Genomic DNA, 22,301 nt, shown 5'->3' on the forward strand with positions numbered 1-22,301 from the left:
TCTTCCTTCTGCAATCGAATTTCCTTTTCAATAATACTTTCTTCCATTCTTTCAGATTGTACACTAGTCTGTGTGTAAACTAAAGGGTTCTGAGCGGTTGAAACGATGTTGTCGTAGGTATTACGATGCTCGCTGCTAATGTCAAAACTTTGAAGACGATCTTCTACTTCGCCATCTGCAATACCCCTGTCTGAATGTCCTTCTGCAGAGTCCGTTGAAGGAGACTGTAGAATATCAATCGACAACTCGCTGCACAAAGACGAATCTTGAGAGCTGTCGAAAGGACGTACAAACTGTTTGTCGTTACTTTGTACTTGCAGACTTTCGAATTCAAGACTATCCAGTTCGGTTGTTTCTTTGATGCTTGAAAAGGTATTTATAGTATGTTCTAAAGAATCACTAAAGTCGTCATTTAGGTCGAGAAGAATTGCCTCCTTATGCGGAACGTCTCCGTTTCGTTGCGACTTAGGAATAAGTTTGAATGACCGTTTTGACAAGAAATTTTCTTGTTATTATCCAAAGTCAGGTGGTTAATAATCACTTCTGTCTGAATGGAAGATGGCGGTTCATTAAAAGAACCCAAATCTTGATGAGCCATATTTATCCTCTCCCAATAATTCGTGCTCTGTTTGTTTTGAAAATTGGAAGCCAAATTTATTGGTTCTGAAAATAAATAAAAATAACATAAGAATAAATAAAACTAAACAACTGTGAATATTTTGATAATTCTCAATTAATTTGACGTTGGAAAATGTACTTGTGAGTTTATTTAGTTTGCATTAATCAATCAAGATTAAAATGCCATACTGGTTTTCTTTGGGAACGTTCTGTTTTATTTACTTGTATGTGTCCTCCTAGAGTATTTCGATATCGACTTGAAGGCCCGGTATGGCCAAGTGGTTAAGACAGTCGACTCGTAATCCGAAGGTCGCGGGTTTGAATCCCAGTCTTACTAAACATATTCGTCCTTATAGCCGTGAGGGTATTATAATGCGACGGTCAATTCCCCTATTCGTCGGTAAAAGAGTAGCTCAAGAGTTGGCGGTGGGTGGGGATGACTAGCTGCCTTCCCTTTAGTCTTACACTGTTAAATTAGGGACGGCTAGCGCAGATAGCCTTTATGTAGCTCTGCGCGAAATTCAAAACAAACCAAACCAATCGACTTGAAAGCAGATGTATTTTTAAGATTTTAAAAGACGAAGACAGAAGGTGTGTGCGAAACGAAAATAATCTGTTCTCTAGGTTAGAAAATAAAATATGTATTATAAGAAATAATACTGAATCAGTTTAACCTGAAGATGACTTAAGAAGGTCGAAACGTAGTTCTGTACTTTATTTTAATTAAAGTGCTAATATCCATACCAGCCGTCTTAAGAATACATTTTTATTTCAAGTGGGTTTTTCGTTATCAGAAATTATATTATATCGAAAGTAATAAACTTGTACGCACTTGAATGATAAATAATTACGATAAACAGAAATAAACTTTAAATTTAAATTATTTAGCGTATCCTTAAAAGAAACATCTACAGAAATCTGCCTTTGTTTATTTAGCTTAGTCTGATTAAATAGTGGAATTGACTATTACTCTTATAGCACTCAGAGTGCGGAGCGCATTTTAGCGGAAACAGTACACGAATCAAGAACCCTCCTTTTTATTTGTAGGTTTTAATTATGTCTTTCTAAATCTGATAAAAAGTTATACATCTACAAAACAACCAAGTTAGGATAAAGCTATAATCTGAAAAAACGAAAGTGAAATCAAATTATATGAATAGTAGAACTTGTAAAAATGTAATGTAAAAGTGGATAAATCAGTTTGATAAGAAAAGTCCAGCAGTATCTTTCTACTTTTTATTGCATCTAGAACTAGCGGCAATATCAGTAACTAATATTTTCACTGGATTTAATATCATGTCTGTAGACATTTTGTACAAGGAAAACAAATATTTTCACAAACGTCGACAAACTGCAAAATTATTTTCCTGTATTTAAAAATATCAAACTCTTTATTACAAAACTGTTAGAATTTTTATTGGATATATTTTTACGACTGTGTGTTATTAAACACAAAACCAAACGATAAGCTATCTGCGTTACGTCCACCGCGGGCATTGAAACCGATTGTTAGCGTTATGATTCCCCAAACTCACTGTTGAGACATAAAAAGTATTACATATGTTTGTCTAATTACGTATTTTGACCTTGATGTTGGAAACATCAAAAAAGGCAAACAATAAAAACAGCAACATTTTAAATCCCTTGTTGAAGGTCTCAACTTTATTTTTTGAAAGCATTAGCTAATTACTCTTTTTCCCACTAACACATTTTGGACTGATATCACAAAAATATATTTCCCTAAAATTAACTGTAACTACGCTATAACTAATAACTTCATGCATCAATGAATATGTACATGTCCTATCTGTATGTATAAATCTCCTACATCATGGTTTCCTTTAAAATGTAAAATCTAGTTATTATTACGTGTTAGAATATTATTATATACCAGAGTTATATGTTGCAGGAGATGGAAACTGGAGTATTTGTTTCGAAAACGTATACAGTAGAAAATTACTGAAGGTAAATAATGAATCTTCTAGTCCTGTTTACTCAAAGTTTTGAATAGCATTTGACAGTATATACAGGAGAGAGAAAAGGTTATATGTTGAACCTGACTCTTCCATTTCTACAGAGATTTAAAGCCAGATGTCGAAAGGACGATTTAGGTCACTCTTTAATAAAAAAAGATATCTCTTTATTTCAGCGCCAAACATGCTCGCCCTCCCAGCCGTGGGGGCGTTATAATGTGACGGTCAATCCCACTTTTTTCGTTGGTAAAAGAGTAGCCCAAGAGTTGGCGGTGGGTGGTGATGACTAGCTGCCTTCCCTCTAGTCTTACACTGCTAAATTAGGGACGGCTAGCACAGATAGCCCTCGAGTAGCTTTGTGCGAAATTCCAAAACAAACAAACAAACAAATCTTTATTTCAAGTGTTGTTTAAATGCCAAAGACTGATGAAGTATTGAGAAGTCAATATGTTTAAAATTTGTGTTAATAATAAACAAATAAAAATAATGTAAAAAAAGCAGAAACAAAATTAAACTTATGCAGTTTATGTAATTTCTATTTTATTACCAGATATCTTTATTAATGCTGCCAGCAAACTGCACTGCAGAGACAAGGCATATGACGTAAGACTAGCCGGATGTGACGTTAAACTTCGACGTCATCTTTGTACTTATGGCTTCCATTGTAAATAAATCACGATGTCAATGAAGTGGCACCTATTCTTATGAAATTTACGGAATTTAATGGATTTGAAGCCAGATATTCTTGTATGGAAATGTAAAATATCGTAATTTCATCAGATTTTGTAGGTGATTGGATTGTCGACGCCTTGACATCTTTGAAAACATTTAAATTAGTAGTTATATTTAATATAAAGAATATTCCATTTAACTTTAATAGGAGAGTTATAAAGTGAAAATGTTAAATTTCTTCTTATTAAAAACATTAATGTATCCCAGGTTTACTTATCTAATTTTTTATGTTGTGCATTGAGTCATGTTACTTCAACTTTCTGATTTCTCGTTGCTGTGAGTACTGTTATATACAGTACCAATTATGACTTAAACTTAACATTGTAGTTAACCCAAATATTACACATAAGACATATTATTTTAGTCTGTTGACTTACACTGTAAAAACTGACCCCCTACATACAAGTTTTGGCCTCTCCCCCCGAAATATTTTGTGGATATATCAGGTTTCGTAGTTTGTAAAAGGTTCTAGGCCTCAGACGGGCTATATATATATATATATATATATGTATATAAACACATATATATAAAAGTTTGTTGTAATATAAAAATTAAGCCACAACAAAAAATTAATTAAACACAAAACGCTACATTACTTGAAAAGATCCCAGGGTACAAACTATAATATGGGATTATAAAATGTACCCTATATTTTGGAGGTCACTGCGGAAGTAGAACCCACATTGCGGTGGGGATACACCGTCTATCAGTCTTAACCTACATTAGCCACTCTCACACAATAATTAAAAGAGTAGCAATAGATGTAGAAATGAAATTAGGAGAGCGAGATGTGGGTGCTCAAGCCCACAAAGTCCCGCATCTACATCACCCTTCACTGCCTGCAGAGAATTGTGGGAAGTTGACTGCTCTCCAAAGTAAACCAGAAAAATTAATTGAAATAAATATATATACAGAGACTACCAAGTTAGTGATAGTAGCGTTAGACTGCGTGATTGCAAGTTTAGTCATAAATAGCATTTAACGACTTCTACTAAAATGAATTTCACAATTTGTACTGAAATAATAGAGATAGAATTTCTGTACTTATGTTTGACCTGTTTTGAAAAAAAAAAAAAAAATGTATTATGTACTGTCCTTTTGTTGTTGAAATGTATCGCCAACAAGTTACAAACACCTCCTGTAAAGAATTCGGCCCTATAAAAACGTAACAGTAGCTTAATCTGCATTGTATTAATTTCTAATTCTAGTATCTGTCCAGCTGTTATGCTTTATCATTACCCCAAATTTTAGCCCTAAAATTAATACATTGCATTCTTATATTAATATTATGGTTTTATTTTTGTATTTACCAGTATGGAACTTATACTACAAAACATTGATTTGTGTTTACGTTTATGGTGATGATATTCTTTAGTTTTAAAATTCAGCAGGCTAAATAAAGTGATTAACCAGAATTAAAATCTATAGGGCAGAACTAAGTTATTTATATTTCTTAAATGTTAGCAAATATATTGCGACACGTGGGGTAGATATTGGACATTAGTGAAGTAACTTTTTTTTTTGTATAAATAGAATATTTCGTTTGTAAAATGTTTTGTTTATAGGTGAGTTTTTTTTCGCCACTTAGATTAAATTCATTTAAAAAAGGCTAATATCTATTCTGGGCAATATATATATATATATATAAGAAAAGTTTATGTGTAACTTGTGTCAAGTCATAATGTAAATACTGACAGGGGACCCACTAAAGCAATTCCTTATAAAGTAACAAGATTATATTTTGTTGTTGTTTATAATAATACTGTTAATAAGATATTTAGCGCCACATGTGCATCAAGTATATTTGGAAATAAAGCTCTATCACTACACTAAGTTTACATAAACAAAGATATAAACCACACACTAGTTCAAAATACAGTCAATATATATATACACACACACACATACTGAATCGCTATTGTACGTCTCTTAGGCACGGTGTTATTTATATCTTTCATTTTAAATTTTTCAGAATAAACACTGTAATTAACTTCAATCTACTTAAAGTTATCATTTACGCGTGTAACATTTATAAATTGAACATTTATAAATAAATGGCAACTAGTTATTAGCTTAATAGAACTCTGTCGTCTATTCGATTTGCTCGAAGCCCCATATGGCCAGGTGGTTAGAGTGCTCGATTCGCAATCTGAGGGTCGCGGATTCGAATGTTCACTACACTAAACAGGCTCGCCCCTTTAGCCATGGGGGCGTTATAATGTTACGATCAATCCCACTATTCATTAGTAAAAGAGTAGCCCAAGAGTTGGCGGTGGGTGGCGATGATTGACTGCCTTCCCACTAGTCTTACAGTGCTAATTTAAGGACGGTTAACACAGATAGCTCGCGTGTGGTTTTGCGCGAAATTCAGAAAACAAAATAAACAAACAACCGAATTGCTTGCCAGAGTGGGGTCCATCTCATGACATTCAGACTATGTTATTACTGACAAACAAGCGTCGTGATACACTCTATTATAATAACCTTTTGTATTCAGAATATTACAATATAATTGACAGAAACGCACCTATCACAGATATGTTGAATCTTCTATCTAGAATGCAATCCTACTTCTACTAGCTAATCTGTAACACTACTAACCACTAATTTCCTAGTGTAAATTTTGAGCCTTTTAACATGGTGTATCATTTAAAAATTAAAATTAGATTCAATCCGAAGTGGAATTCTAACCTTTAGTTAAGTTATCAACATATATGCAGTTTTTTAACCTAGTAGCTATAGGTGAATAATTCACCATTGAAATGATCAAACGTATTACTAGACGTGTTACAGTTGTTCAGTCAGCAGTAATTTATAGTTTATATTAATATTTACTAGATATAATTCCATTTAGTGTCGGCCATTCTTTGTTTTGCCGCTTCAAAAAAGGCGAAGAAGAACAAAAATAACTACCATAGTTTGACTGTTTATTTCTGTTAATATAAAACAGATATGAAACTGATATGTCTTTGATATAAAACTGATGTCTTTGACTTTGTGTAAGGGTGTTTAGATCTATTCGGAAACGTAAGAGTAGGGCAGTCCAACATTTGGAACAGCTGTGGCAGTATCCTAGAATTGGCCTAAAGTTCGGTCGTAAATAGAGTCACGCTAGAGTTACACCATTATTGTAGCCAGGCTGGACTATCGTCACTGCTACACAGCTTTATGACACGCTGGAGCGCTCAGTACGGTCTCATTGTTTACTATTTTCTCACGTGCCTTGTTCCAAGAGCCTTAGAGTCAGAGGTCGAGGTCACGGATTTTATTAACTTCTCAAAAATTGGAAAACTCACGAATGTTTAAACGCGCATGCACATCTTGCAAATGTAAAAACAAGTTTTGCTTACATTTGCGTAGTTCGAGTTACTACCTCGATCAGTTGTTCGCGTGTGAAATAATCTCATAAACAGACTTAAAGAGCTCCATGTATGGAACCTACAACATCTTTTAGAAGTGTAAATCCAAAAGGCAAGACGACTTTGTCTGAAAGTGAAATGAAAAAAAAATATATTTTCAAAGCTAAGATCAGGATGACGACAAAAGTCAAACAAAGAGAAAGTTACAACCAAATGTAATTGTTCGGGAAAACTAGAAAGTTTGTATTTTGTTTATTCGGAAACTTGAAAAGAGAAGTTCTGATTCATAATGTACATGATAAGGGATGACATTTGAGCTTGAATCAAATTATGCTTCGCTGAATATATCCTTATGTAAAGATTGAAGGGCAACTTCCGTAATCACATTTCACATATTGACACACACACACACACAACAGAGTAAAACGAGGTGTTTTTTTTACCCTAAAGTCACGAGCGAACGTCAAGCTCCACATATTTCATAAGATATTTAACTTCTAAAAGCCATGTTGCACGTATGCTCTTGAAGGTTCATAAATTGATGTTGAAGTACTCGAGTCAACAGAATTATTAAAATTACATGTCGTGATCTCATATGGTAAAATGTCATTAGAGTGCATTTTCATCAACATTTGTTTAATGGAAATAAAACTTTAATGACTTTTATTTTCACCTGGACAGCATATTAATTCCTGGTTAAAATTTAACACAGATTCCAAACCTTTCGAAATTAAGTTCAATTACTCCTTTGCAGACTTTATATTGTTTTCGTAAATCTTACCCTAAATATATATAAATCTTTACCCTAAATATATGCTATATATATTTTTGAGTACTTCCTATCACTCTCTCCTGGTCGACGTCGTATTTCTGAGATCATGCGAACCGCCTATTACGGTTTGGAAATAACAGAAAATACTGAAATACACGGCTCAGATACCAACCGGATATTACTTCTCAAGCATGCGCGTTAGATGACTGCAAACGTGGCTAAGCGCATTCCAACAATTTAATGAGTGAGAGATCAGTTGTTCTCTACCCGTAATGTTGTTGCGACATGTTCGGTTATTTCTATACTATTATGTATTGAAAACTCGACTGGATGTTTGGCTGTTACTAAACTCGGCCATGACTTGAACAGACTCGTGTGTGTATTATTTATTTATGTTTATATACCGAGGTAATGAAATTGTTTTGCAGTTAAACAGGACCATGTGATTACTTGTATGAAAATGATGTAGAAAACAGGTTTAGCCAGAAACCGCAAACAGTTGCAGAGATATATATATCCATCGACAGAGGGAAGCCTAAAAAAGTTATTACCAATTGGAAATGCATACCTTATGTTATTATCTAATTTCTGTAAAAATAAATATTTTCAAGTCCTTATTTTTATTATCTACAATTTTTAAAGCAACCTCTACCTAAAATCTTTTCAAACATTTAAAAAAAATCTTTATTTTTAAGTCACGAATAAAAAAATATTAACATCCCAATTTGTGTTATCCCAGGACTCGTGATGACTAATCGGACTTACATGACAGTTGAATACGTTTCTTAAATTCATTTAAACTATCTTTGAAGTGGGGTGTTACACCAGATAGCCCTTCTTTTAGCTCTATTCAAGTTTAATGTCTAGAAACGTGTATGGTGTAGTTTAATTTCGAGATATTCGTTGTCAGATATGCGATTATTATCACTTAAGATAATTTAACACGACTTTAACGCAGGCATCTACAGTGACCGTTGTGACCTCGCGCGAAATAAAACATTTTACTTACCTCTGTGATGAGACTGTTGTGGAAACGAAGCCACACGCTGAGCGTACACGAAATAAAACAACAACAAAAACCTAGAAAGAAAAAATGAACTTAAAGCACAATTTTATATAAATACAAAAGCGCATCCAGTTACACAACTGCAACGTTCCGCGGTTTCTCGTACATTACGTTGCCACATCGCTCTACCAGACGATGCAGTTATACCTGAACGATTTCTGACCCTGACCGCGCGAATAACAAATAGCAAAAAAGGAAAACGGAACCTCCTACTGTTTTACTCATGGAAATAAAAGGAAAACTGATCATGATTTTCTGAACTAAGATATTTGACGTTCCAAGGTGAAAAACAACGGACAGGTTTCACACTTGTCACAGTGACTGCTCTTCAGTAGTAATTATAAACTATTATGTTTTCTTTAAATTTTTTTTTCATTCACTTGTACTAAATCTAGAAACTCGTTGAAATCTCTTTTAAATGTAGTTTTAAGTGAATTACAAAACCATTTTGTAATGATACTATCAAAATTCGACATACATCTATATTAATTAACTTTGGTATCTCCTTTTATGTTTTGTTTAACGTTAGAAAAACTGAACAGAGTAATATACTAAGTATCATTGTTTTTAATATTAATTCTGAGTTTATAACCAAGTGATTTCTTCTTCTCCAACATTGCTAGTAAGTTGATTTGTTATGTAATAATTTTTTTACTTTAGAAATAGAATCTTGCATATTTGAAAACTTAAGATTTATTAACTATTTCGACGACAAGATAATTATTAAATTTTATATACAGGTGTATTACAGCGATTATGAGCAACGGTCTTACGACATTGCTATTAAATAATGTAACGTTGATTATATCCACTGCAACCTTGAACTTGTTCATTGTAGTCTCGAACCAGTTCTTTGTAGCATTGATCCTACCCATTCATGGAAACTAGCTAGTAATTATATACACTTGCGAATATTGGATCGGATTGAATTATTTTCGTGTAGCAGCAATGGTTAGTTACCTAGGGCTACACACAATTCTATTAATGTTATTAATATTTTTTATTCAAGGATAAAAAAAGGCCTGAACTTTGTCAAAATTGTTAATTTATTTTAACAGGCGTGTATTAAATAGATTTGGATACAATAAAATATCTTGATTCTTCAATCCCAAGCCACACTCAATTTGTTGTTCTCAGAGTTGTCACCAGGTGCTTAAAGATTCGGAGATCAGATTCACAGACGAGAGAAATTTCGGCGTTTAAGTATGATATCAATCACGATTTTTATTATGAATTTTAAGAGCGCCATCTGGGGATTCGAGACACTGTCACTTAGAATCGTGGCACCATCTCGTCGTGTCTAGCGACGCTTCTGGTTGTACTTAAAAAAAGAATACTTTCAAAATCGTGTTTATTTTTGTTTTCTTACACAAATATTTTTTTTACTGTATTAGGGACTTATCCGAAAGTCTTAACCTGAACAAAATGCATTTAATGACAGTCGAAAGTTGTAATCCATAAGAAAACTCCTTGCTTAATTGTCCATACATCAAAACTTCCATCACTGTCAAACAAGTTATAAACAGCTATCGAAACGGTGAAAAATTTCACTAGTGTCAAGGATATCATCTTTGCAACCACAGAACAACACAAAAAAGAATCAGAATTCCAGACAAAGTAAACAAATAAAGACAAGTCAAAGAACCCTCGTGGATGAGTGTTAACATTTTAAAACAAGACCAGAGAGAGACAAGGACTTGACGCTCAAGGTTATCTCCAGCAGCCATTTGCACGTAACTTTAATAATGATGCCAAGAAAAATAATCATAGCTGGTCATTTATCACTTCTTTCAACGACTTGTTTCTTTATTAAACTGTGATGCCAGACCTGGCGCTATACTACGAGGTATATGTATTTATATTTTGTTGGAAATGTATAAATGAAATTTCAAATAAAATATGATTGTAAAAACCAAGCAGCGAAGACTGATCATTCATATTCCATTAATCACCAGAAATTATATTATAATGAAAGGTAAATAAAGAACTGTTTAGTCAACTCTTATCCAAGATAATTTACTTCAAGTTTTCTCCTTTGATTCCAGTTCTCGCTTAATTTACTCGATTTGTTTACAGAAGACATTTAACCAAAATGATTAAGCTAAGTGGATGGAAGAATAGATTAAGAATGAGGATTCAGGAAGGCCTTCCTGGAACTACGGATAGCACTGTTTAGTTGTTTATTAATAATGTACAAAATATTCTCAGCAAAATAAACATAAGACATAAACAAGCTACATAATTGTCTATTTGTGCCTTAATTACTACTGTCGGTATCAAAACCTTGTTTTTAGCGTTATAAGCCCACTGTCTTATCGTTGAGCCACAAGGGGCATATGTCATATATTTAGCTACGCGTACGTTACTACACAACTTTCTATCTGTGTCGTGCTTATCGCCGGTATCGAAACTCGTTTTTAGCGTTCTTAGCACACTGTCTTATCGCTGAGTCACAAGGGGCATATGCCATATGTATATAACTATGCGTACTTTACTAACGCAGTTTTCGTTATTATGATGTATCAACATTTCTTGGAAATTTTAGTCTTTGCTTAAGTATACTGACACACACACACACACACACACGTACATATGTAAAGACAGGAGTTTTCCTTGTGTGTAATTCATCACAAACTGAGCACTTTTATAAAACACAACTACATAAGTTCAAGTGGATACACGTTAAGAACATATTTAAGATTATAAAATTCCATTCCAGAGTTCATAAATAAATGCATTTTGGAGAATATTATTCATTTGTTACTGGCTCTGTAAATACATGAAGTACAAGAAGGTGTCATGTATTTAAAAAAACAAACATAAAGTTAAAATATAACTGTACAGTCTACATTTATTATGATAACACGACACTTACCGTGAACTTAGCAAAATAATAAGTTTAGCCATTAACTTTAACTCAAAGTTATAAAAAAACGTTATCTGTCCAGTATGACAATTCGAGCACAAGGTAAAGAAAAGTACAAGGTACTCTGGAGTGATGCCAGACAAGTGGAACTTTACGAGATGTTTCTTGGGCCAGATAACATGCTGGAACTAAACACAACAGAACCCTACATGATTGGTCAGTCAGGTTAAATACCATAAGGAGGGCTGCGCTTCCAAGCTTGAATGATACGAAAAGGTATGAATTACGTGAACTTGAAGGATTTCATCGGTTTTAAACTCACCAAGTAACACTCGTCAGCTAATAGTGTTAATGAATCCAGTTCTATATCAGTTGTTATATATTCTTAAAGTTTGGGGCACTTAAAACATTAAGTGTATAAAATGACATTAACTACATATAAAAAAGTGACGCAAGGTACATTAAATCAAGAGTTTAAAACAACTTTATGTAAAACCTAACTGTAACAGGTGGTGAAACATAAACAGGATAAAAAACCTGTGCGCAACTGATCATGCCACTTCGTGATATAGATATAATTTGAATAGGTCATTTCAGTAATGTGAAACATAAAACAAGTTTAGCCTTACTGGAAGATGCTCTGTTATAATATTGTGTTTCTTGTCGGTATACTAAATTGTTGTATAAATGCACCTTTAAAACAAGGTTACTAAGGTGTACGTTGCGTTTCTTGTTGGTATACTAAACTGTTGTATAAATACATCTTTAAAACAAGGTTACTAAGGTATACGTTGCGTTTCTTGTTGGTATACTAAACTGTTGTATAAATACATCTTTAAAACAAGGTTACTAAGGTATACGTTGCGTTTCTTGTTGGTATACTAAACTGTTGTATAAATACATGTTGAAAACAAGGTCATTGAGGTGCACAATGAGACCGCACGAAAGAAAATGTTTCTCTTTTTTAAAATTGACTTTACTGACTTTATATGTTTTTATTCACAGTCAGATAAGATGTGCATCCTTGCCTCCTGCTAAAGATACGGCGCTTTCAAAAAGTTGACCCTTCTTGTTAAGTTTGTGCCCGAGGAAGAAGGGTTCATCTTTCGAAACTGGTTGGGTTATATGGTTTCGTATGTTTGTGTTAAATCGATTTCTTGAACTTACATGTTTTTCCAGCATCACGAATCCTGATATAAATGTTGGATATAGGAGCCTCAACAGAATTTTTATAGTTTCATTTTTCATGTTTTTTGCATATTTTGTCAAAACAAACCACTTACGTTTGGGGTTTGTGCATATGTGTTTAAGAACAAAGCTACATAAGGAAAAGAGTAGATTTAATGTGAATTACACATCAAGTTTCTCCAGAAATACTCGCGGAATCTACTCTATCTTTTTTCCGCAAGGGTAGTTTTAAGTTTATCTGGATGATACGATGATTTATTAACTTTTCTTGATGATAAACTAACATTTCAAGCTCCATATGTTATGCATATTTTTATCTCTCTCGTGTAACTAGAAGACCATCATATTAGAGTACTAATTAACGACAAACACACGTCTCCCCATGTGGCATAGTAGCATGTCTACGGACTTATACTGCTAGAAACCAGGTTTCGATACCTGTAACGGACAGAACACAGATAGTCCTGTTTGTAGCTTTATGCGTAGAACAAACAACAAACACACGTTTTATCGACACTTAAGTGTCACGCCACCACTCTGTTAGTGTTCCCAAGCACTCTACTACAGGGTGTTCGGAAAGTCACTGTGCACTTATATATTTATTAACAGACATGTTTCAATATAGAATACAAGAGGTAAATATGAATGACAATTATAAACAATGTTGAAAGTGACCCCCGTTGGCATCAATACAGGCTTGGATCCTTCTTATTTTGTTTCTAAACACCGTTATAAATTGCTGGCTTGAAATGGACTGAATAAAATATGATTACAAAACTGCACAGGGACTTTCCGAACCCCCTGTAAATGTTTTGTTGTAATGCAGCTACTAGATTATGCTTCTAGCAGACACAAAGTTTTCAGAACTGGTTTGAAAATTAGAAGTTGTTCGTGCTCTCTGAATAATTCAAGGACCAGAAATTCAGAGATGGCTCACCGGATATCTAAGTTATGGAACAATAACTGTGGAACCATCACAAAGGAATTAATAATATTTGTTGTGCCGTGAAGTGCGTCTGCACGAGTCCACAGACGCATCTAAAGTAAAGGGAAGTTTTTTTAAATAACGTCTTTTCTTGTCTGTTTATTCTCTGAATACCAGATCAGTCTTTCACAATGTTCGAAAATATTTTCGACGAAATAAATTCTTGAAATGCATTCTAACATTTCAAAATCATTTGTTTTCATACCCTAAATTTATTCGTTTTTTGTTGCTGTTGACCGTTGGAGTAAAATGACATGTTTCACATATTCCTCCCATGGAAGTACTTTTTACTTCTTACTGCCAAATGCATGAAAAGTTTCAAATGCTAGTTAGAGGTTGTAAAATTCGACACTTTTAATGTAAAAAACAGTAACAAACAATCAAATGGAAATTCTGTTAAAAATCTAAAAAAAGAGGTTTGAAGCCAAACGAGTGAGATGATTCCAGATCACTATGCTATTTTGACAACAGTGGCAGTAAAACTTGTAAGAAATGAAGACAATTTTTCAGTGAACAACGATAAAAAAGAGAAATTGGAAACCAATTATGATACAAATGCTCTGTTGCTGGCAGTGATATGTGCACTTGAAAACAGTCTCAATGAGCTCATATTCTCAAATCCCCTGAGATGGTTGAACAAGGTCTCTAATAACATTGACAAGACATAAATATATTCTACATGAACAAAGTTCTTGTCAGCAAAATGATGGAAATACTTGAACACAAACCATTTATCTTTGGGGTTCCCGTGAATCCGTGTAATAAAAAATACTTTGACGCAACTCCTAGTAAACAATGACCACCTGTAATAATGCTGTACATTACGCGCACAAACAGGGTCCGTGTGAAAACAGTTTAATAACCCACACGAACAGGGTCCGCGTGAACATCAGTAAAAACAAAGTACATAAATCCTATGAATAAGGTAAAGAACACTGACTGTGCTGTACTGGGTAGTGTTTCATGATGATAATGTTTCTACAACCATCCCAATGAAACCTATAATAGTGAGGTTTGTTTGTTTTTTTGAATTTCGCAAAGCTACACGAGGGATATCTGCGCTAACTGTTTCTAATTTAGTAGTGTAAGACTAGAGGAAAGGCAGCTAGTCATCACCACCCACCGCCAACTCTTTGGCTACTCTTTACTAACGTATAGTGGGATTGAGTGTCACATTATAACGCTCCCACGGCTGAAAGGGCGAGCATGTTTGATGTGACGAGGATTCGAACCCGCGACCTTCGGATTAGCGAGGAACCTTAGGATAAAATCACCAATCTTTGTGGGGAGTGAAACATTCATATTTAATTTAATCAAAACTCATTTTTGAAAACTGTTTTACGTGCTCTTATAGTTATAGAATAATGTTAGAAACATTTATTTCTCTCTATCACTTTACAGACCGAATATTTTAAAGTTCGACAGATATGGTACCAAAACGTAAAATACTAACTAACCATTTGTCAGATGTGAAGACCCCTGACTTTTTAAATAACTTCTGTTTAATGTAGCAACCAAGAATATGGTTGTTCACGTTCAGTGGGTTCATTCACAAAAAAATTAAAAGACTTTCCATGAAGAAACTATAAAGATGCAAGTTCAACTGAAATTCACTCACAAACACTTACAGGTGATTCATTATCTCTTAAAACTGGACATCTGAAATAAAAGAAATTCATTCAAGCACTTGAACCATAACGCTCGTGACAATGCACGTTTTAATAACGTTATTATTTCATGTCTGTAAACATAGAAGGGTCGTGTGTCCCATAGATTATTACCATTATTTCAACATAATTTTCCGTGTGGATGATAATTGAAGATTGCTTCTTGAAGAATGACCAGAACGTTAACATATACTTCCCCCTGACCGTAATTCTTTCAGAATGAAAGGCACATTACCTCCAGCGCGTTAAGGGCAAAAGGTCTGACTTCCCCTTTTCGTATAGATTTGTTCTGCCTGAAGTATTCTCGACGGAGAAACTTGACGTCATAACACCACTACAGGGCAAGATAATATTTGCTAGAAGATTGGTGAATACTTAATCTGCCTTGAGTATTCTCAACACGAATGTTTTATCTCTATAGACTATTACAGGCAACAGTGGGGGGCATGTTTGAAGACTGAGTTATGTCTGTGGTATACTTTGCGAGGAGGACTGAAGTTACCAAGCCATTGCATGTCTCCTTTGCTGGCATTTGTAGTTGACCTATGATATTCTCAGCAAGTAGGCCTAGCATCATCGGATCACAACTTATCTACAGTATTGTTTGGCATTCTAAACCTGAACGATACCTTATAGAATAAATGGATTAAACAACCAGGTCAATCCATAATTTATAGCTGCTGACCAAAGTGAGGGTAAGCGGTTATTACCAACCGTCGCTTCTTAACTGAATAAGAGTACTGAATATCATGGCTTTAATATTTTACAGCTCAAATTGTAGATCGTGTATGATAGAATATTGAGGTTCGAGTTTAGAATCTTTAATCCCTAACCCGATCCGAGCAACAAGGGAAATCCACAAACCCTTAAAGGATCTATCTGGATAGATCATTTTTCTTTTTTTTTAATTTCATGCAAAGCTACTAGAGGGCTATCTGGGCTAGCCGTCCCTAATTTAGCAGTGTAAAACTAGAGGGAAAGTAGCTAGTCATCACCATCCACCGCCAACTCTTGGGCTACTCTTTTACCAACGAATAGTGGGATTGACCGCCACTGTATAACACATCTACGGCTGAAAGAGCGAGCATATTTGGTATGACCGGGATTTGAACCCGCGACCCTCAAATTTCGAGTCGAACGCCTTAACACACTTGGCCATGCCGGGCAGGATAGATCGTAAGACAAATATCCAAAGTGATCTTGTTTTTTCACTCCTTAATTTAAAATTCACATTTCCTGCCTCCGGATAACAAATATATGAACACGTATTCATATTTCGTTTAAGCTTCATGGCTCTAAATACTAAATTAATGTTATGGATGCACTTTTACATGTCGCGAATAATAACATATTTATTTTGTATAACTAGTTTCCTTAAATTTTAATAAAGAAATAAATGCATAAATATTCAGCATAATTCCTCAAAATTGGCTGGGGTTTTTCACAATGTCACAGAAGGTGTTTTTTTAATATTAAATTTGATTTTTGTAATCTCAAAAGCAAAACTATATTTATAAATATGTAAGAAGCCGCGAGAAAGACAAACTAAAATAATAAAAGAAGCCAGCAGATAAATATAGTATTTTTTGGTACGAATTAAATTTCTCATCCATGACAAATATATGGTCCCCTAGTGCCACAGTGGTATACCTGCAGGCTTATACAGCTAGAAATCTGGTTTCAGTATCAGTGGTGAGAAAGCACATATACCCTTTATGTGGCTTTGTGCTTAATGACAACAAACGACGATAACAGCAGCAGTAAAGAGACGTTGCTGTATTACGCCCTATATATATATTTAATTCCTATTATTGTGTTAACTAGTTATAAAATTGTAAAACACATATATATATAATACGGCTGTATATATAACTATATGGTCTAGTAGACAAATATTTCTACAAGGCGGAGCCACGTAAAAGGATGGATTCTTAGTTACGTAACCAAATCACAGAATCTGAAGTATAAGAAAATAAGCGATTTAGGCCAAGGCAAATTAGAATGTTTGTTGTTTTTTGAATTTCGCACAAAGCTACTCGAGGGCTATCTGTACTAACCGTCCCTAATTTAGCAGTGTAAGGCTGAGGGAAGGCATCTAGTCATCATCACCCACCGCCAACTCTTGGGCTACTCTTTTACCAACGAATAGTGGGATTAACCGTCACATTATAACGCACCAACGGCTGAAAGGGCGAACATGTTTGGCGCGACGGGGATGCAAACCCGCGACCCTCAGATTACGAGTCGCACGCCTTAACACTTGGCCATGTCGGGCTTGGCAATTTAGAAATATGTGTAAAACTGTTCTGTTGACGATGGAACTCGAATCAATAAAAGCTATAGGTAAATGGCTAAATTCGTCATTTGGAGTTATGACATTATTAGATTAAATAACTGAGGTCTAGAAGAGCTAAAAATATTAATTAGAAAACCTTTAATTCAGAACGGAAGAAATAAACCACAGAACAGAGACGTTTTAATTGCAAATTAAAGGAATATTGAAATGAATTGCACATAACAGTCTTTAGAAAATAGAAACCAATCCTAAAGGAAAAGAGGAAACAGGAAATTTATTGCTATAAGTGTGGAAAACATGGACATCACATCCAAAAGAATAGTGTATAGGCCATTAGCAATAATAAACGAAGAAACTGGTATTCTGAGGATGCGAATATCAATTCTACTTCGAAAGAAAACAGAAATTTCAGTGCTATAGATGTCCAATTTATAGTACAATAGAGACAGGTAGTTCAAGCTAAAAGTGGGCCTGACATGGCCATGTGGTTAGGGCTCTCGACTCGCAATCTAATGGTCACGGGTTCGAATCCCTATCACATTAAATATGCTCCCCTTTCAGCAGTGGGGCGTCATAGTGTGATGGTCGATCCCACTATTTGTGGTAAAAGAGAGAGGACGGTAGGTAGTGTTGACTAGCTGCCTTTCCTCTAGTCTTAGACTGCTAAATTAGGCACGGCTAGCGCAGATAGCCCTCGTGTAACTTGTTGAGAACTTCAAAACAAATAAAGAAAGAAATCAAGCTAAAGTCACCCCGTTATGATCAACGTTAGAATAGCTAAGTGATTAACTTTAGAAGTTAAACAGTCGTTTGAAGAACTAGAGATTCCTATCAAGACAGTTTTCAGTAGTTTCCCTCGATCCTAAACCTAAATAAAAAGCCCCAGTAACCAGAGTGCAAATGTTCATAGAAAAGTTATTTCATCTTCTGATCATAAATTACAGGAAAAAAAAATCCCCCCAAAAGATTTGGTGAGTGGAGAGTTTAGAGACAGCAAAGAAAAAAAATTGTTAATTTTACATAGTTAATGATTATAGTGAACATCAATGTTGTTATTTGTGAAGAATTATTTGCTGTTTGTGTTTGTTTGAAATCTCGAGCAAATCTACACGAGGGCTATCTGCGCTAGCCGTCCCTAATTTAGCAGTGTGAGACTAGAGAGAGGCAGCTAGTCATCACCATCCACTGAAAACTCTAGGGTTACTCTTTTACCAATGAATAGTGGGATTGACCGTCACATTATAATGACCCCACGGCTGAAAGGGCGAGCATGTTTGGTGTGATAGGGATTCGAACCCACAAACCCCCAGATTGAGAGTTGAGCGCCCTAACCACATGGCCGTTTCAGGCCTACTTCGTTCTTAATTATGAATGTTTAATTCCAATGTACCATTACTTTCCTGTGTAATATAACTTTTTAAAAGGGTTTCACAATCCAGGAAAGAGACAGTGTTGTGGGCTGTGTCCTTACGTCACGAGATGAGTTTCGAAAGTTCAGGGAATAAACGATACTGAATGCCGGTTAAACTAACGTAGTGCTATTTGTTGCTTATTTAGTGACTCTATTATATCGTAAATAACTCATGTTAGCGAGCTGTTAATTAACGTTATTGTTTTTTCAACTTCGTAAATATTAAATTGTGTTTCAATAAAGCAATAACGATTCGGAAAATTCTTTCACAAATATAAGAATTACTATACTTACAAGACACAATGGCCAAGTTATTGTTTAACGTCATTTGTGAAATGAGGTTAATGTTAGTTACATGAAAGAACGTGGAACTAGTTGGACTTTTACTCAAAGAAATACAATTATTTTGTTTTTATAAAGTGGACTGGGTTTTGTATTATTTTTGTGTATACTAATCCACACACCCAATACAACAACAACTTTTGTTGTTGTATTCACGAAACCATAAATTACTTCTCATACCACTTTACTCACTGTACATTAATCTGTGTATTTAATAACGGACTCTATCCACTGTTCTTTAAACTTTGCTTTTAGCTATTTAAAAGCTATTGTTCATCAGTACGACCTTGCAGCATACGATGTGAACAGAGTCCTAAAATAATACATCTTTGTACAGAGAATGAATATCACAAGAGAAACAACACTTAGCTAATTGTATTTTCTATGAATGATATAAAAATCTAGGCTTTTGGATGGGTTTCGTTCGGTTTGTTTTGAATTTCGCGAAAGAAAGCTACACGAGGGCTATCTGGGCTAGCCGTCCCTAATTTTGCAGTGTAAAACTCTTGGACAAAGAATAGTAGGATTTACCACATATAATAACTTCCCCACGACTGAAAGGGCAAACATGTTTCTTGTGACGGGGAATCGGACTTGCGACCCTCAGATTACGAGTCGAGTGCCTTATCCACCCGGCCAGTTAGTGTGTTGTTTTACAAGTGAAACTCCTTGGAGCTGTGCAGAAACGTAAGTTTGAATAGGCTTCGTATCTTCCTTCGATAATTACACAAAATAAATATTATAAAATGTGAAAAAATATCAATGTAAAACGTTTTTCATTAAGAAAGTTTTAAAAAGAGGAAGAGTTGTTATATTAACTTAAATTTTAAATTTTTGTGTGAAGGTGTGCACTCAACATCTGAAAACAAATTAACTGATCATAATAGGGTTAACCTAGGTCCTAGAACAACTAATAACAGTCCAATGATATTCTCTGTTATCGACCAAACATACTGTGTACATAACTTCTGGTTATTTCATTATTATCGCCAACAAATACGTAATTGGGTGACTTTTATTTTAAACGAATCATAATAGTCCAGAAGAGTCACCTGAAGAAAATGGTGCTTTCTTCCCACCAATAACGGTAAGTCACCTGACTGAGATATAGTCTCCTAAGCCTTATCTATCTTAAAATAAAGAAATAGCTTTAATAATTTTAGTTGTTTTCTTTATATTAGATGATAACCAGTGTTGCTTTTATGTTCATAAATTATGCAAAAGGAAACTAGAACTAATATTACAGATAATAATTCTAACATAGCTGTGAGAACAAAACAAGTTTAAAACTGTTAACCTTGATAATATACAAATTAGTTACTTTCCTTATACGTTGTATAAACCTTTATTTCTACATCTTGCAAACATTTGAAAAGCACACAGAAACATTATACTTGAGTTTATTTGTGTGTGTGTATTTTCACAGGTCAACAACAAAAACTATGACCTCGGTCTTTATAGTTGCGAAGGGGTTAACACATGCTATCTCTTGCTACCTTGTTTTGGAAAGTGAGAAACCAATCTCATTAGAGACTTTTGTTAGCGTTTTTTCTCGCTAACAAAGCATACCGTGCTCAACAATAATGTACGTCTCCCCTAGTAACGGACTTGAGACAACGTCCCTTGGATACTTCGGAGTGGGTGGGTACGTCTATACAGCGATAAAACTGGTTTGGAATAACATTTTACAAACTGCCTGAACTGAGCAATCTTACAGTATTGACTAAGAGACACTACCCAACAAAAACACACAACGGAGCAAGGCCGACTTGTTCACGAGGTTCCAGTAAAATTCTAATTATTTTTTTACTGCTTTTAAGATTATTATAAACATAAAAATATAGTAAAAACCTTGTCTAACTCGATTATGCGACACCGAGACGAAAGCCAAAGGAAAATAAGGCACGTATAGGGTTAAGTTTCAAAGATGTAAATCATAATGTAAAAAACGATGAAACTGATTCCAAATTACATTTTAAAACCTTTCAAGTTACTCTAAATATCATTTGAACAAATAAGTTTTACCTACAAATGACACACAGCTCTAATAGTTTTATTATTTTTTATTCAGTATGAAGTAACAAAAGAAATCATTCAAATATAATAAACATGTCTGGAAATATTGAAACACTTGCCAAATGTTGATTTTATAGCCGTTAAATAAGGATAAAAGATAAGTATATTAATATATAAACAGTCAAGCTAAGTTTTAAGTGTTATATACCAGAACCTCTGTAGCAGACATAACTACAAAGGAATTTTCACACTTATTATTCTCAAATGTTTGATTTCTTTTGTTGTCTTCATCACACACGTACATACACGTGTTGTTGTTTTTTTCCAAACATATACACAAACACACACACGTTATACATGTATGCATTTCATGGGTCACTGTTTTAAAGTTTGGGTCGTGATTCTCGAAGCTGCGCACATTCAGTAAGTGATATACACTTCATTCCTTCTACTGAAGTACAAACACAACAATGAAGAGATAAACTCTGAAGGCTATGGTATAGTACTACACGTTCCATAGAAACAAAATATAGCTTACCTATCCATGGCAACCGAAATCTTCTTCCAGAACACCATTAACACCTCAATTTCTAAGCGTTATTCTGGTAACTTGCTTTTCCTTTACTATTTTTTTCCCAGTTTAAAAAACAAGTCGATTAAATAAAAGCAGACACTAACTCCAGTCCTATCGGGTAGACGATGCCCAGCTGAAACTAATGGTAAGCAATATTGTACGCTGTGTTCACGTACCTAACAGGTGGTTTAGATAGGCCACGTCAGTATGTTATCAAGTTAGAATTAACTCTTACCTAGCTAGTCCAAAAGGGGGCGCTCTCGAAACCTCAATTATATGACAGCAAGTTAAACAAATGTTTAAAAAATGAGTAATACTTCTGTTTGACGTCACTGCTTTGAATAATACATACTATAGTGAAATCGCTCTGAGTTATTCAAACCAAGTAAAACGAAAATACTTTGTAGAAACACACACATAACACTAAATTAAAATG

The 22,301-nt window shown here is 34.5% G+C and overlaps 1 protein-coding gene across 2 annotated transcripts; it reads right to left on the reverse strand.

The window, feature by feature from the left end:
* Positions 1–8: 8 nt before the first annotated feature.
* On the reverse strand, positions 9–22,071 carry LOC143249976 (uncharacterized). 2 transcript variants are annotated; one of them, XM_076500610.1, is made up of 3 exons: positions 21,830–22,071; positions 8,464–8,534; positions 9–663 (listed from the first exon to the last, which is right to left on the reverse strand). In XM_076500610.1, the coding sequence occupies exons 1-3, from the start codon at positions 21,865–21,867 to the stop codon at positions 413–415; spliced, it is 360 nt and encodes a 119-aa protein (XP_076356725.1). In that variant the 5' UTR covers positions 21,868–22,071; the 3' UTR covers positions 9–412. The 2 variants fall into 2 exon arrangements, 1 of the variants encoding a protein (XP_076356725.1); XR_013028071.1 differs by lacking the exon at positions 8,464–8,534 and having other exon boundaries at positions 526–663.
* Positions 22,072–22,301: the final 230 nt, after the last annotated feature.

This window comes from Tachypleus tridentatus, chromosome 4 (assembly GCF_004210375.1).
Source record: "Tachypleus tridentatus isolate NWPU-2018 chromosome 4, ASM421037v1, whole genome shotgun sequence".
NCBI classification, from domain to species: Eukaryota; Metazoa; Arthropoda; class Merostomata; order Xiphosura; family Limulidae; genus Tachypleus; species Tachypleus tridentatus.